Here is a 16,788-nt window from a genome sequence, read left to right on the forward strand (position 1 = left end):
ACCAAAACATCTGGTTGGTTTGCGATCAAATATATTTGATAATCGCAATGTCCCAGCCAGATGTGGTTAGTAACATGTGTCATTTACTCTGTTACATTTACTTAAGTAAGTTTTGGGACAAGTATTTTCAAATCACTACTTGATTTTTACTTGAGTAGATTTTTGAAGAAGAAATTGGACTTCGCTACATTTTGCCACATTGAAGACATTACTAAGTACCGTATTTTCACAACTAAAAGGCGCACCTGAAAGCCTCAAAAGCTGACCATGCACCTTATAGTACAGTGCGTTTTATATATGGATCAATATTGAGTTCCAAGGTCTCGAAACCAAGGCAAGCAGCCGCCGACTCGATTTTTCCCTGTAGGCGAAGTAGTCTGTGGTGTATGCTGGGATATATACACCCAGTGTTCTCGTTTGCCCACGTCCCTCCGTCCTAGCATCATTTTTGCTGGGGACGCATCGTGTCAAATCAACGTGCGTCCCCTGGACGCAACTTTTTTGACACAAAATTGTCATTATTACCAGATATTTTTTTTTTAAACGAAGATTTACCGCACTCCAAACTTTTTGTCAGGCAGATCCGCCATTGTTGTTTTGGTCTCACGGTTCGAGTTTTCGCCGATCTCAGCAACTGAGATCTCTTTGCTTTGAGATTATGTCATTGTTGTGGTGCTTGTCGTTGAGTGAAGGTTAAGTATGCATAACTGTCAACCTGTACGTTTTTGCCGTACAAAGTACGTTTATTATGCATTTTAAGACGTGTACAACGTACAAGAAAATCTGTACGGAAAAACGCAAATTTGTCAATTATGGGTACCATCCGGTATACACCGACTACCACAAAACTGCAAATCAATCAAGTCAAACGAGTTCGAGTTGTGTAGTGAAAGTCTGTCTCTTTTTAGAGAACCGGCTTTTTCGGCTTAACTCATTAAAGAGAGCCGGCTCTCAAACGGCTCACTTGCTTCGATGCATTATATTACGAATTATGATGTTGTATAAAGAAGTTAAGAAAAAAAAGGAAGTATAAAATGAGAAAATGAAAAAAGACAGGTTTGTGGTTATCCCTTTAATCAGTATATTACCAACAATAATTTAATGCAGAAAGTGAATTCATAATTTGAATAAGAAAATGTAGTATTCTACCTAATTATATTTGCATGTATTTTTTCCTTCTACAGTGAACGTCCAAGCAACTTCATTTTTGAACTTTTTTTAATAATAAACCTCATTCATGTCGAGCAACTCAGTGTCGCACAACAAAATGTTCATTAACGATATATATGATATACGGAAACACATACAATATAACATGTTAAGTACTTAAAAAACATGTTTGAAAAAAAAATATGGTGTAAGATTTTTTTTGTATTTTGTAAGGGCATGGAGCTGTGGAGGTTGACAGGTATGAGTATGCCTCCGAATAAACAGTTAGTATCAGGGGACAATCAACACAAAATTGGTAATTTCTTCAGTGTCAGGAATAAGTCGAAACATAATGCAGAAAGTGATAACAACGGCGATAATTCTGGCACGAAAAAACGGAAAAATTCTTTGGAAGATCGCGGAGGCAAGGAAAACATGTGTGTTAAAGCGAACGATTCGACGAAAGAAAATAAACAAAAGAAAAGGACTTTTATGCCAAAATGGACTAAATTATATCCCTGGTGACGCTATGAGGAGGATGATAATGGATTGGATCTTGAAGGCATTACAACTGTGGCGGGACAGCAAACCACAAAAAATATATGAACTGAAAAATCTGAAGTGATAACTGCTTTGTATTACCAATTGACTGTGATGATTAAAACTGAATGAATATATGGATTTTCATTTATATTATATATTTGTCGCTGATTTACAATTTCAACCTCGATAACACTAAATTTTGGGGACCCATAGATATCTGTTGGGACCCATAGATTTTTGAGCATGCGAGTCGCCGGGACCCATCACGTTTCAGAGGTAAAATGAACACTGTACACTGGCGTTTCATTTCCTAACCAGAGTGTCAATTATCATTTGAATCGGTCACTATTGGCTAGTTATTCGGGGTAAAGGAGGCGGGTCCTTTTTAGCATTAACAGGCTCGCATAGGCTAAAGCTGGGCAAAACAAAGACTGCAATTGGCTGAAAATGATGTGAATCACATGTTTGGTTGCTCCACGGCCTGTAGAAAACATTATTTACTACTGTAGTCTGTATTTGTAAACAGGAATTATGGGGCTAAACAGACAGCTAGATACAAGCAATGTCTATCGATGCAGATGCTTCTCTGCGGATTTTTTCTTTTATTCGTGTGCATTATTGCGTGTTTTGGAGTGTGTAAATATTTTAAATGGTTGGATTTACTACACTCACGGATATAAGAGGACCATGGTTGCTTATTATTATTGAACGTGATGGCTGCAAGGCGACTTTGGTGAGTTATATTTCTATTTTCCTTGTAATATAGATACATACAGCATGCGTTGCGTTAATTTTAACGCTTATATTAGACTTTTACTTTTATTTATTTTTTAATTTTTGCGGCTCATGACAAATTGGTATTGTTTTTGTTTTGTTTTTTGGTCCAATATGGCTCAACATTTTGAGGTGCTGACCCCTGGGCTAGCTTGTTGTTCTGCCTGCAGAGCCAGTAAAAAAGTTACTTGGGCTTTAAATGTGCTACTTGTGCTTAATTTATTTCTTTGATTTATTCTATTATAATTGTATTGTTTATTAAAGTACTTGAATTTACCTTGATTATTTTATTTGCATGTAATTTTGATTGGATGGATTTTTATGACCTGGTTGAATGGTTGTTTAAGAAAAAAAACAATAAATAAGACGTTGCTACAATTACTCAATACATAAGTAGTTTTTTTCACCATTTTACAAGTACTTTTTACTTTTACTCAAGTAATTGTTTCGATGACTACTTTTCCCTTCTCCGTAAGTCATAATATTCTGAAGTAATCAAATTTTTGGCTACTCTACCCACCACTGGACCCATCATTGTTTAGGTATTTTCAGAACCTGTCCGCGATCTACTCAGGTGTTCTTAGGGGGGGCCACCTGGTACCCGCTCGCACGACGTTGGAGACCCTCATCGTGTGGTTTGCTTTTGCCTTTAACAAACCCAAAAATATATTACAACACAAAGTAGAGTTGACTTAATCTGCACATCTTTATTATTTTTTTGCAATACATTTAATGAACATCAACTTGAATTTGTCTGACTCAACTCTCAAAATGTTATAGTCTGGAAATCACACCAGAGTTGTCCAAATAAAGTTTATTTGCAGTTTAGCTCCTTTCGCTCAGTTGAAAGATCATATTTGGACTGATCCCCACATGACATTTCCTAGCACATAAAGTCATGCCTTTCATACTGGTTGACAGGGTGTCAAGTTTTTTTGTGGCTCTGTCAAATGTGTGCACACTCCAGTACTCTATACACTGAGTTCTTGGTGACTTGGCAGTGCATTAACTTTTATAAGCAATGTATGTTTTGTTTCATATATTTTTGGCAGTGTGTGAAATTGGGCACACAGAAAGTTTTGTTTCCATTGAACCATTGGGGAACTTGGTCAGCACACATTGGAACTGGGTCTCTTCTGAAAGTAGGCAGTCCTTGTTTGCACTTAACTTTCGTTGACCACAGTTGAATGTCTATGCTTGTGAGAAGTATTCCTGGAAGCTCTGTGTGGGAGTTGGGCGTCTGGCACAGCAGAATATTGTGCTTTTTGTTGTGTTTTTGCAGATTATGGAGAAAAAAACTGGTAATGGACCTGTTATTCTTGGTATATTAAAAAACCCTTTCAGGCAAAGCAACAAATATATGTCTGTGTTTAAACCTGAATCTACTGTATAATTACACTTGACTCATTTGCACATTGGGCCGCAACTAACACTAGTTTATTAGTGACTGGTCACCAACTATTAAAACAACTAGTCTAATAATTGGATAATTATTTAAGTTGTCTTAAATTTAGCATGGTAATCATAATAAATTCAAGAAAAATGGGTTCTATGAAAAATACATCTTTTTATTGCATATACTAAAACCAATTAGACACATTACTCTGTCGGCACAAACATACATCCATAAATAAACCTCTTTCGATTTTTTTAGGGACAGCAAAATAAATAAATAGATTAGGCATTTTTTTTTTGTTCCTGAAAACCAAGAACAGGCAGCAGTAGAACAATATTTGCTTAAAACAAAGTATGTACATTTTGTAAAGTACATTTTAGTGATCAACTGCAAAGTCTGTAACAAAAGAACCTTACGATTTTCAACAGTTTGAAATCAACAAGTTTTAACTGATGTCTGTTCTTCGGCAGTAGCTCAGGAGGTAGTGCGCTCGTCTTGGGATCAAGGAATCCCAGTTCGAATCCCGGCTCGTCTGTGTTACATGTCGAAGTGTCCTTGGGTAAGACACTGAACCCCTAATACCCCCAATAAACAGGTTAGCGTCTTACATGGCTGCAATACAAGGCCGCTATTGGGAAATGTGGAGCACATTGTAAAGTGCTTTGGGAAGTCATTGACTTGAAAAGCGCTATATAAATGCTGATCATTTTATTTCATTTCTTCGGACTGCATCTTTTTAATTTTAAATACGCTTATTGGGCACAGTCTTGCATAACGCTCAAACTCTCATATAGCGACATATGTGTTTAAAATGTACAATGTCAGTCATGAAAACTTTGTTGGCTTGAACGTTACTTTAATCTTACCGAGGAAAGTCAGAGGTAATTTTGGTCAACTGTCCGACTTGCTCTTGAAATGTTCGTGTGTCACCTAGCTACTGTCATGATAGGAAAGGTCTGCGTTTCATGTAGTCTTTTAAACCACTGTATCCAGTAGGGGTAGAACAATATGCTTTGGTCCATTGTATCATGGATACTAAGGTGGAGATTCGATTTATAACACGATTATCGATAATTGTGATTCTACAAGTGTTGTAATTCTATATAATTGATGACTGTGATTTAATTTTCTTCTCTAAAAAAACATGCGACTTGAATCATACACTACTTGGACAATAAACCATGAATGATGTTCAAACAATGCACACCATTCTGTGTAAGTCAGTCGGGAAGATGGCATTTATTTCAACGGAGACAATGAGAACATAACATGTACACTGTGCTACAAGTTTAAAGCCACAAAATGTTTTGAACTGAAATGTAAACGTAACACAAATGTGGTCTACCAATAATCACATTTACAGGTAAATGATAAAATGAAATGGAGCCTCTAAAAAAAGCACAAGTGTAAGCTATCTATCTATGTACCTTTGTCATATCCCTTTAAGAGGGGTGACTGACAGCAAGCCAAACATATACAATAACAAAGAAAATAAAAGGGGGGGTGGGGGATGGGATGGCAAAAAACACACACAAACATTTTTGGACCAAGGCCAACCCAAATGCCCAAACACCCAAACAAGTTAAGCACCTCGGGACCCAAGTTGGTCATGCTTTCGTCCCTCCAGATGAAAAGGGACACAAGAAAGCAGCCATGTCACTTTGGTCAGGGTGACACAACACACTCTTTTGTTCAACAGCAGGGCCCGACAGCTTTCACTGGTTTGCCCCTGCTGCATCATACAGGTGCCCTGCAAATCCCTTAGAACGCGTCCAAACATCCCACTATCCTTTTACAACACCTCTCCACTCATTCCTATCACCAACAAGAGCTCTAGCTTCCACTATACTTAGACCTCTTCCCTGCAGTGCACTCATAATAACACCATCCATCCACGTCAATCGCCATGACATAGTGCTTTGCGGAAGTAGAGGCAGAGCACTTACCACTCAGCTGCATTGCTGCCTGCAAATGTTTACATTTGAAGTATTATTTTTAATACAAAATAAAAAGTCAAACTAACCCAAACCGATTTAAAACTAGATAAGTATGAAATTACAATGAAATCAATTGAAAATGTATTTACCTGTACAATTTCCAGAGCCACAGCTAAAACAAAAAATATTACTATTGGAGACGTTTTCTTAGGAACAGACCTTCATTGTCAACTTAGCCTGTTTTTATATGAATTTCAGTTCTAAAAAAAAAAAAAAAGAAACATAAGCTGAAATTTACATTTTCTATAAGTTCTGTACTTTAAGATTTTCAATGAAAAAAAAAAGTCTCACAAACGTTTTTGAAACATTGTTTCAAATGTTTCAATCTCTTGGCAGAAGTTGTTAGACTTTCTTTTTTTTTCCAACTGATTGGATATATTGGTACATTGCACTTTGTCATTATTTTGACATATTTGAAAAGTCATACCAGAACGTACGCTAAATCATTTTGATTGGGATATCTTTATACCTTACTGCACAGTGAACGTCCATATCTAAAATACAATGCTTGCTAAATATTTTATTTAAATTCAACAACTATCAGTTAAAAAAATATTCTCGACACCAGCTATAAAGCAATACAGGTTATATATTTGGGCAATAATTTGGCTGTAATTCTGGATTTTTCTATATTTTGAATCCTGTTTTTTAGGTTGTATTATGTTTTCATCCTGTTTTTATTAATAAATAACAATATTAGTTAAAATTAGAAAAATAGTTATTTGCAAGTAGAACAAAAATATTATTTATTGATTATTTATTTTTGTTAAATAAGAAAAGTAGGAATTTCAATTTTTGGTGTATATGATTCTTTATGCAGTGTAATATTCAGCAGTTCTATCAAACAAAATAATTATTCATTGTACTCCCCTGTAATACCTCATGGGAAAATCGTAAAAATAGTAACTTCGTGCCACCTACTGTTATGGATAAATAATACAGGTACTTGGCTGAGCATTGGAAAAAACTCAACAATGGCATGCTGTTGTGTTCCGGCACACTAGACAAAGTGTTCCACGGCACGCTGTTTTAAAAAATAGAAATAATGTCAATGTTGATCTCTTGTACCTTTTGACTGAAAGTCCGGCAGTATAGAATTCAGCTCCTGGTGGTTCAAGCTTAGAATCAATGGAGGAACCGATTCTTAACGTAAAACAACCCACCCCCATCAAACTCTAGCCTCATGTGGTGACGTCATTCTTCTAGTGTAGTTTGCACATTGTTGTAGACTTGACATTTTTTGGGGTGGGTAGAGATGAGTGTTGAGTCAGGCTGCAGACAAAAAAGCCTATGCTCCTCAGCAAGCTGTCGCTTTTTAACGCCGGCCACTCCCGTTTCGATCTAAACTTCACTGCATCCGACCTCGTCCATGTCACCAAAACAGATGGTGAGCGCTTTGAATCTGAATTCAGATGGTAAGCCTGCCCTGAGGAAACAGCACAGAGAAGGGGGAAGGAGCAGCGTGAAGAAAATCAGTTGGGAAGGTGTTGCAAGGGAAGCAGCTCCTTATCTCCTTATTGTCCTTAACTCTCTTATTACTGTGTGCTTTGCAAGCTTCCACGGTGCAGCCTAAACACTAAACACTTCAACGTTGCACTATTCTGGATTTCTTTATCCCCATCCTGTCATCCAGAATGAGGTTTAAAAGGAATGGCTCGTACACTTTAAACCGGTGAGTTACTGAGATGCTGCTGTGCTTAAAACAACAGTGTCACGAGCTCTTTGTGGAGGTAGATGTATGCAGGTGGGAGGGAATTCTCTGCTCAAGCCTTCCTGCTGTAAATCGTTTTTTATTTGAAGTTTTTGGTCAGCGTTATGAGGACTTTTATGTGCGAGATTATGACTGAGCAAGACTTTTGAGGCTCTTGAAAAACACTCCTTAGAAATATGTCTAAATATAAAAGTGTTTTCTCCCCAATTGTAGATAACACATTAGGTTCTATGAATTAGGAGTGCGAAAGCGTCATGTCATGTTCGTCCCCTCAGTTTTTGTATTTATTTATATTTGCCATTTTAGCATGAAATTGGTGACTGTAAAGAAAGGCCTGATTCTAGTGATCGCAAATGCCAACCCAAACCACCAAACAGATTAACAAAAAGAAGAGTTAATTCAAGCGCGTCCAAAAATGCAAGTATTTGCACACAAATCCTGAACTAGCTGACAAAAGCTGCGATCATGACTAAGTCATGATATGGTGGCAGAGAGTAAGTTCCAAATTTCCTACAGCTCCCTTAAAGTACATTTATAAAGGGTAACCTTCCTTTTACAGTTCGAATGTGATATATTTGACCACAAGATGACACTGTTGTTGTCTGGGACGAGTGAGGGCCAGTGATATTAATAATAATAATAATAATAATTTCCTTTGTATTGTCATTCTTTGTAACAATGTACACAGAACGAAATGTCGATACACCTAACCCGTTGTAGCGAGTCGATGCAGCCGCAGCCAACAGAGGGCGCCGCCATTATACCAATTAGGTATGTCTCGGCCGAGGCGCGAACCAGCGACCTCCCAGTCTCAAAGCGGGCACACTACCATCTAGGCTACTGAGCTGGTACACCGAAGAGTGTGGCGGCATCCTGCCGGTAGAATATGGCGCAGGTCCAAGAAGGGATTTCACGGTAAATAAAGAAATGCAAATTTCTAAACTTAAGATTTTTTTTCTAAACGTTAATATTGGTATGATGGTTCGTTTTTTTTGCCCAGTATTCAAATCAAGGTTTTTTTACTGAATGAAAGTTTTTTGTACCATTAGGAGGCACTAAATATTACACACTGTCCCTTTAACAATAGTTCCATAAGTCAGTCTCACATACTTTATTTTTAACATTTTATGGGTTTAGCATTTCTCTGAGCTCACTAGTACATACAATGCACAATAACAAAACAGAATATTTTGACCCTTACTGTTAATGAGCATCTGACATTGCTCCAGCCCCCTTTCTTCCGTCTAATTGCAGAAAAAAACTAAGTATTTCCAATTCAATTAATTTAAAACCGGGCGATTCATGCTCTCAACCCTGCAATCTACTTTTCTATTGGCTTTTTTTTTTGTGAAGAATTAAATAGTGGTTGCAGCCAGGACTGTATACTGATTTTGAAACTTTGAGTTTTAACTGCAAATCAGTGATTGGCCCATAGACTTTATTACATATAGTTGCTATCTTAACCATCTATCTACCATTGTTATATCCCTCGAGAGGGGTGGCCGACGGCAAGACAAACACATATAAAAACAAAGAAAATAAAAAAGGGAAAAAGTAGCAAAAAACACACCATCCCTCCTCCCCTTTTTCCTACTGGGAGATTCTCCATCTTGTGGACCAATCACCTAGCAACATTGTGTTTGGTGTGCTAGGTCTTTCCTCCACCTCGCTCCTCTTTTCTTTGCCATGACAATAATGGGCTACATACACGTGTTTATTGTCGTCTCTGCTAAACGTCACTCACAGGATGGGTTTTTCTTCTTAAGTTTTTATCTTTGCTTAAAATGTTCAATGGTGTGCTTTTATTGTTTTAATTATGTGATTGGATCCACATGTTTGGGGAAGGACAGTTTAAAGGGGCATTTGACGTGATGGCAATTTCACCTCGAAGCTCTTATGCCTTTCCCTTGTTATTGGGCTTCTAGCCTTTTGTTGGGCATTGTGCAATCAAAACCCACATCCAGCATTTTAGATCCACTTATTGAATGAATTCCACACATGAACTACACAATAGTCATTCTAATAACACAAAAATGAAAAATGCATTCTACCATTGAATATTTGGTCTTGGATTGTTTTCCCTCCCCTCTTGTTGAATCTATAAATATTTACACTTTTAACTGTCCCAATTTATTTTCTTTGTAAGTGTTTTTTTTTTCGGGCACGCGCAATAACACATAAGCTTACATTTTTTTTTTCTGTATGTGAGACTGATGATGTAATTGCACCGCAAAAGAGAAGGTCTCTTTAACCGCAGCTTCTGGCGACAGGGCTCGAAGGAGGAGGTGGTGGAGCGATGATGTCATCAGATTGTAAAACTGCTTTGCTGGGCTGCTGCGGTTTTTATTTAGTTGCCAAAGTATAATTAGCGGAATATATATATTTTTTTTTCTTGCTTTCAGACTGTAAATCTTTACCTGTGTTAGGATTGGTCTTTTCTTACACTTATCTTATCCTAGGCCGGCTGCAATTATATTTCCTTGACAAAGACTTTTGACAGTGATGCTCTGACATTGAGTGTCAATTTTACGTCTTTGTCACTTCCATGTTACTACTATGTTTTCAGCACGCTCTATCAACACTTACGTTGACACACGCTTCTGACGTCATATTTTAGTTACGTTTATTTTGCTTGGTTGTTATTTTTCAGCAAGGGCATAAAAAAGGAGAGCTGTGCAGGCATTTTGCCCTTCATTTTATTCGTCTCAATGTACTCTGCATGGATTGGCTGGATTCCTGGGGGCTCGTCACAGCGCTAGCCCTTCCCAATCGGTTTCACTGCATCATTTGTCAGAATGAAAGGTCAGCTTGATTGTATGTGTGCATTACTGTTTTGTAAAAAAAAAATCAAGAGTTGGGTGCTTTGTTTTGGCAGTGTTAGGAGGTTGTTTTGGACATACAGTATTTACATGTGCAGTATATATGTAAACTGATCACTAAAGTTGCTGCCAATAATTTACTTCAGATATTATGAGCCTCTAACTGTGTCTGTCACCCTTCTTTTCTTTCTTTCTTTTTATTTTACTGTTGCAGGACTGCGTCCATTTATAAAATAATAATTGTGTTTGCCAAACTTATCAACCCGTATTTAGGTGGGTGCTGGTAAGGGGGAGGGAGAGGGGGAGAGAGAGAGAGTTAGAGAGAAATGTTTGCTAAGGAGAGCGTACAAGAGTGCGAGAGAGAGGCAACCACTTGCAGACGATGGATGTCGATTGAGAATGAAAAACATGCATTATGAAATTTGTCAGATTTTTGTGTATGGAGTTTGACAAACGTGGCTTTTCTTCCTGTTCTGTTTTGTGGACACTGTATCCACTGTCTATGCGAAGGTCAAAGGTCGTTAACGACTAACCTTATGATTACAAGCGATGCTAGGCAGGACATTTTCACTCCTGCTGCACTTGTAATTACAAGTCAGACTAGGGGTGAGATTTACAAAGCGTCCGGTTCTGCTTCACCGCTGCCTGGATGGGTGTTTTGATGTGCTGCGACTGCTTCTTCTATAGGTAATTAGCTACTTTTCCTGTCCCTTCAGTTCAGTTACAGGTCGAAATGTTGACTTTGTACGATTCCCAATGTTTCAGTGCTTTCCAAAATTTTTGATTACCTCCCCCTAATTCAATGATTAACTGCCGTGCTGTTATTCGGAGGTGACATTTTCGTTCAGTGCTGCTGTCTTAAGCTGAAATTTGGTTGACGCCAGTCAGACAGGCTATTGTGATATGGAGGAAGACTATGATGCAGCCATCAGTCCTCAAACTATGCCTACTATAGTCAACCAGTTTTGGTTTCCCTTATTTTTGGCTAGTATGTAATGACATGTTAGCCTTCCATGTTTCAAAACTTTGCTTCCCTCGGGGCCTCTTGGCTGCAAATCAATGTTTGTTTGGACACAGTGTCCCCGCACCGGGTTAGGAGGAACAAGGATGAGTTTTCAGTTTTCCTGTCGTTTGAGGGGCATTGAACATGATTAAAATTTGCTCCAATTCTTGTTTTAATCCTAGCTTGTTGACTGTATCGGGTGCTAAGGTACATCCTACTGTCGTATTTGGGAGGTAGTTATATTTGTTTTTTAAACAACTCTTCATGCTGGTACACTCGCAGGACCGCTAGACTAACTTGTTGGTGTTAAAGCTTTTGGTTTATCTTGTTGCCGGTCAGTGCATCTGGTTCCATTCACATGTGGTTGTGGGGTTAGCCAGTCACAGTACATAACTGCTATAAAGTGTCTAAATATAACCTGCTCGTTCCGGTAGGATCTTTTTGACGATAAAGAAATGAATGTAAATTGTAGCATACAAATGCCAAAGCTGGATTCAAGTAGATTTCATAGTTATTTGTTGTGTTGTTTCATTTCACCTAGTACAACTCTTAAAAGAAGTATGAGTCAATGTTTTTCCCTGTACTGTAATGGGCAATGAAAGAAGCACACAGATCTCTAGTAAAGGGGGGGTTGTTCCTGTGTGGGAGGAACTTGAAACTTATTTGCTGATGTGGCAATGCCTCATTAAGACAAATTGGGCTGTCATATTTGTTTTTAACGTTAGAATGTTGTCTCCAAACTTTATGTCCATTTCTAATAAAAGGGTGTCACTGACATAATTTGTCTTTGTTTGTTTGTTTCCTGATGCACTGTTGCTAAAACTGGTTGTCCTTGACATTGTTTCAACAGTGACATTGTGTGGTTCTGTCAAACAACAGCCTTCCAAGTGAAATGATTTACAATTATAAATAATAAACAAACACTGACCTTTATTTTTAGCCGCCAATCAGAATATGTGTAATCTCAGCAGGAAGGTGGCCTATCCAACTTTTCAACGGTTGGTTGAACATTGATTCAAGTTCATTTTTGGCCCTGATATCCACCAAGTCAGGTTTGGTCCTACTTGCCAAGAATCTTCAAAGTTGCAAGTCTTCTGACCTTCTACTGCAATATGTGTAGTTTGCAAGAGTTGTGTCAGCAAAACCTAAATTTTGTCACATCATAGCAGGGATTTTTTTAATCCACCGATAATTGAAGAAAACTTGAGAAGGGACTGCACATGAGGTAATCCCCTTCTAGGAGGACCAGGCTGCAATGGATGTTGCAATAACAAATAAGACACAGATATTGTCAACAAAAGAAAGAGGTTATTCATATGCCATTGAATAGAAGTGTGTTTTAAGCTTAGATTTAAACATTTCCACTGAAGTTGCAGATAGAATTAAAGAAGATAAATACCACTACACATCAACAATGTCTGTAACAACATTATGAGTCAGATTTTATTTAATTACATATTTGTTTTGTCTACCTTTTGTATTCCTTTAGAATAACAGTACTCCTCGGTTAATCTTGCAATAATGCACTCACGGGTCACGGATCCCTTAAGCGCAACTCTGGACAGCTTTCTCCACTGTTGACTGTTCCTGGCCTGTTTTTGGGTCGTGGTAAAGTTTGCACCAGTCCATTCCTTCATGTTGTCGGATCAGTTTTTTTTTTCTCTGTCTTCCTCTCCTTCTGACCCCTTTTACTGTGCCCTAGAGAATTATCTTGGCCAGTTCTTGAAATCAACAAAAACGTTATAGAAGTTTCTCTGGCATTGTTGAAACTTAACATAGGATGCGCGGATTCTTCTGTGGTGCTGCTTCCCTCTCTTCCTCCTTTTCCTCAATTAGGATGTTTTCAGCTTGTGGTTTCAGGCTGTTCAGTAAGACCTTATGCATAACTTTACTTGCATGGCTGATGAGACTGATGGTTCTATAGTTGGAGCATTGTTGAAGGTTCCCTTTCTTTAAGGGTATGATTACTAGTGATGTTTGTCCCCGCAGATGGCCACTGTGCGGTTGGCCAGTTTTTTGCAAACTTTTGTCAAAATGTCTGTCTATAGTTTGCTCACCACCCTTTTGTATGAGTATTGATGGGATGTTGTAGATTCCTGGAGACTTTCCGTTCTTTAGCGAGTTAAACAGATTTGCAGATTCTACTTTGCCTTAAGAAAGTCAAGTCAAGTCAAGTCATTTTTATTTGTATAGCCCTTAATCACAAATAGTCTCAAAGGGCTTCACAAGTTATTACATATAAGAAGTTTAGGTTATTCGTATGCTATAGAGTAGAAGTGAGTTTTAAGCTTAGATTTAAACATTTCCACTTAGGTTGCAGATCAGATCTCAGGGGGAAGAGCATTCCACAACACCGGTGCCCGGATGGAGAACGCTCTCGAACCAGCGGAACACTTCTTGGCTCTTGGGATCACCAGGAGACCGGCGCTCTCGGAACGAAGGCTTCGGGCCGGGACATAGGGGGAAATCAGTTCTGAAAGATATGAGGGGGAAAGTCCATGTATGATTTTGTATAGTAATAGGAGAACCTTAAAATCGCATCTTAGGCTAACAGGGAGCCAATGCAGGTTAGGCAAAATTGGGGATGCGATCGTACTTTTTTGTCCTAGTTAAAAGCCTCGCTGCAGCATTTTGTACCAGCTGAAGACTCTTGAGTCTGGTCATCGGAAGACCGGAAAGTAGTGCATTACAGTAATCGAGACGGGAGGTAACAAACGCGTGAATAATGATTTCCGTATCCGACTGAGAAAGTATAGGACGAATTTGAGCAATGTTACGGAGATGGAAGAAAGCGGTTCTAGTAATTTTCTTCACATGTGTTTGAAAGGACAGATCGGGGTCGAAAATGACACCTACAGTGCATCCGGAAAGTATTCACAGCGCTTCACTTTTTCCACATTTTGTTATGTTACAGCCTCATTCCAAATTGTAATAATTTAATCTCTTATCTCAAAGTTCTACACAAAATACTCCATTATGACAATGTGAAAAAGTTTTTTTTTTTTACTTTTTTTTCAATTTATTAAAAATAGAAAACTAAGAAATCACATTTACATAAGTATTCACAGCCTTTGCCATGAAGCTCAAATTTGAGCTCAGGTGCATCTTTTTTCCACTGATCATCCTTGAGATCTTTCTACAGCTTAATTGGAGTCCACCTGCAGTAAATTCAGTTGATTGGACATGATTTGGAAAGGCACACACCTGTCTATATAAGGTCCCACAGTTGAGTGTGCATGTCGGAGCACAAACACCAAGCATGAAGTCAAAAGAACTGTCTGTAGACCTGCGAGACAGGATTGTCTTGAGGCACAAATCTGGGGAAGGATACAGAAAACTTTCTGCTGCTTTGAGGGTCCCAATGAGCACAGTGGCCTCCATTATTCGTAAATGGAAGACATTTGGAACCACTAGGACTCTTCCTAGAGCTGGCCGGCCTTCTAAACTGAGCGATCGGGGAAGAAGGGCCCTAGTCAGGGAGGTGACCAAGAACCCGATGGTCACTCTGTCAGGGCTCCAGCGTTCCTCTGTGGAGAGAGGAGAGCCTTCCAGAAGGACAACCATCTCTGCAGCAATCCACCAATCAGGCCTGTATGGTAGAGTGGCCAGACGAAAGCCACTACTTAGTAAAAGGAACATGGAAGCCCGTCTGGAATTTTCCAAAAAGCACCTGAATGACTCTCAGACCATGAGAAACAAAATTCTCTGGTCTGATGAGACAAAGGTGTGAATGCCAGGCGCCTTGTTTGGAGGAAACCAGGCACCTCTCATCACCATGCCAATACCATCCCTACAGTGAAGCATGGTGGTGACAGCATCATGCTGTGGGAATGTTTTTCAGCAGCAGGAACTGGCAGACTAGTCAGGATAGAAGGAAAATGAATGCAGCAATATATAGAGATATCCTGGATGAAAACCTGCTCCAGAGCGCTCTTGACCTCAGGCTGCGGCGAAGGTTCATTTTTCAGCAGGACAACGGCCCAAAGCACACAGCCAAGATCTCAAAAGATTGGCTTCAGAACCACTCCGTTAATGTCCTGGAGTGGCCCAGCCAGAGTCCAGACTTGAATCCGATCGAACATATCTGGAGAGATCTGAAAATGGCTGTGCACAAACGTCTCCCATCCAACCTGATTGAGCTTGGGACTTATTGCAAAGAAGAATGGGCAAAACTGCCTAAAGATAGGTGTGCTAAACTTGTGGGATCATATTCAAAAAGACTTAAGGCTGTATTTGCTGCCAAAGGTGGATCAACAAAGTATTAAGCAAAGGCTGTGAATACTTATGTAAATGTGATTTCTTAGTTCTCTATTTTTAATAAATTAAAAAAGTAAAAAAAAAAACTTTTTCACATTGTCATAATGGAGTATTTTGTGTAGAATTTTGAGATAAGAGATTAAATTAATACAATTTGGAATGAGGCTGTAACATTACCAAATGTTGAAAAAGTTAAGCGCTGTGAATACTTTCCGGATGCACTGTAAATTTTCAAGTGAGTCGCTCTGTGTGATCTGGCAATTGTCGATGTTCACAGCGGTTTTAGAGAATAAGTCACGGGACTTAGATGGACCAATAACTAACATTTCAGTCTTTTCAGAGTTAAGACGCAGGAAATTGAGTGACTTCCACTCTTTTATCTCAGTGAGGCAGGCCTCCAAATTTCCACAGTTTAGTGTGGCAGATTCCTCCATCGGGAGATAGAGTTGAGTGTCATCTGCGTAGCAATGGAAACTGATATTATACTTGCGAATAATATTACCTAGTGGAAGCATATAAATGCTGAAGAGAAGGGGGCCAAGCACTGAACCCTGCGGAACACCACAGGTAACACTAAATGGCTCAGATGTCAATTTGCCATATTTAACGCAGTGTGTCCCATCTGAGAGGTAGGATCTGAACCATAAGAGGCCGTTTCCTGAGAGACCAATCCATTTTTCCAACCGTTCTAGCAAGATATTATGGTCCACTGGGTCAAATGCAGCACTAAGGTCCAGCAGCAGCAAAAGTGATGATGCACCAGAGTCCATTGCCCGTAGGAGATCATTGGTCACCTTAATCAGAGCTGTCTCAGTAGAGTGGTTAGCCCTGAATCCTGATTGCATTGATTCAAAGAGATTGTTCTCGGACATGAAATCATTCAGCTGCTGTGCCACTACTTTTTCAAGTATTTTAGAAAGAAACGGTAGGTTTGACACAGGTCTATAATTACATAAGTTTTCTGGATCAAGGTTGGGTCGTTTCAGTGTGGGTTTAATGACAGCGGACTTAAAAGCCGCTGGAACTACACCTGAGGAGAGTGATATGTTTAAAATATTTAGAACTGAAGGTGCAAGAGACCTTTAATAAGTGAACCTGGAAGCGGGTCGAACTGGCAAGTCGTCTGTTTGGCCGAATTC

General features: G+C 39.0%; 1 protein-coding gene across 3 annotated transcripts in view; it reads left to right on the forward strand.

The window, feature by feature from the left end:
* Window positions 1-16,788, forward strand: part of mob2a (MOB kinase activator 2a) — a 102,621-nt gene that overhangs the window by 23,114 nt on the left and 62,719 nt on the right. Inside the window, exon 1 of one of the 3 annotated variants that reach the window (XM_088340922.1) lies at window positions 7,406-7,531. The exons of 1 other annotated variant lie outside the window; for it this stretch is intronic. In XM_088340922.1, the coding sequence (XP_088197048.1) occupies window positions 7,494-7,531 (38 nt within the window). In that variant the 5' untranslated portion in view covers window positions 7,406-7,493. Of the gene's footprint in view, window positions 1-7,405; window positions 7,532-10,746; window positions 11,077-16,788 lie in introns of those variants that run through there. One more of the 3 variants, XM_088340921.1, reaches the window with a different exon arrangement.

The sequence above is a fragment of the Urocampus carinirostris genome, chromosome 7 (assembly GCF_059441175.1).
Source record: "Urocampus carinirostris isolate Australia breed hairy pipefish chromosome 7, RoL_Ucar_1.0, whole genome shotgun sequence".
NCBI classification, from domain to species: Eukaryota; Metazoa; Chordata; class Actinopteri; order Syngnathiformes; family Syngnathidae; genus Urocampus; species Urocampus carinirostris.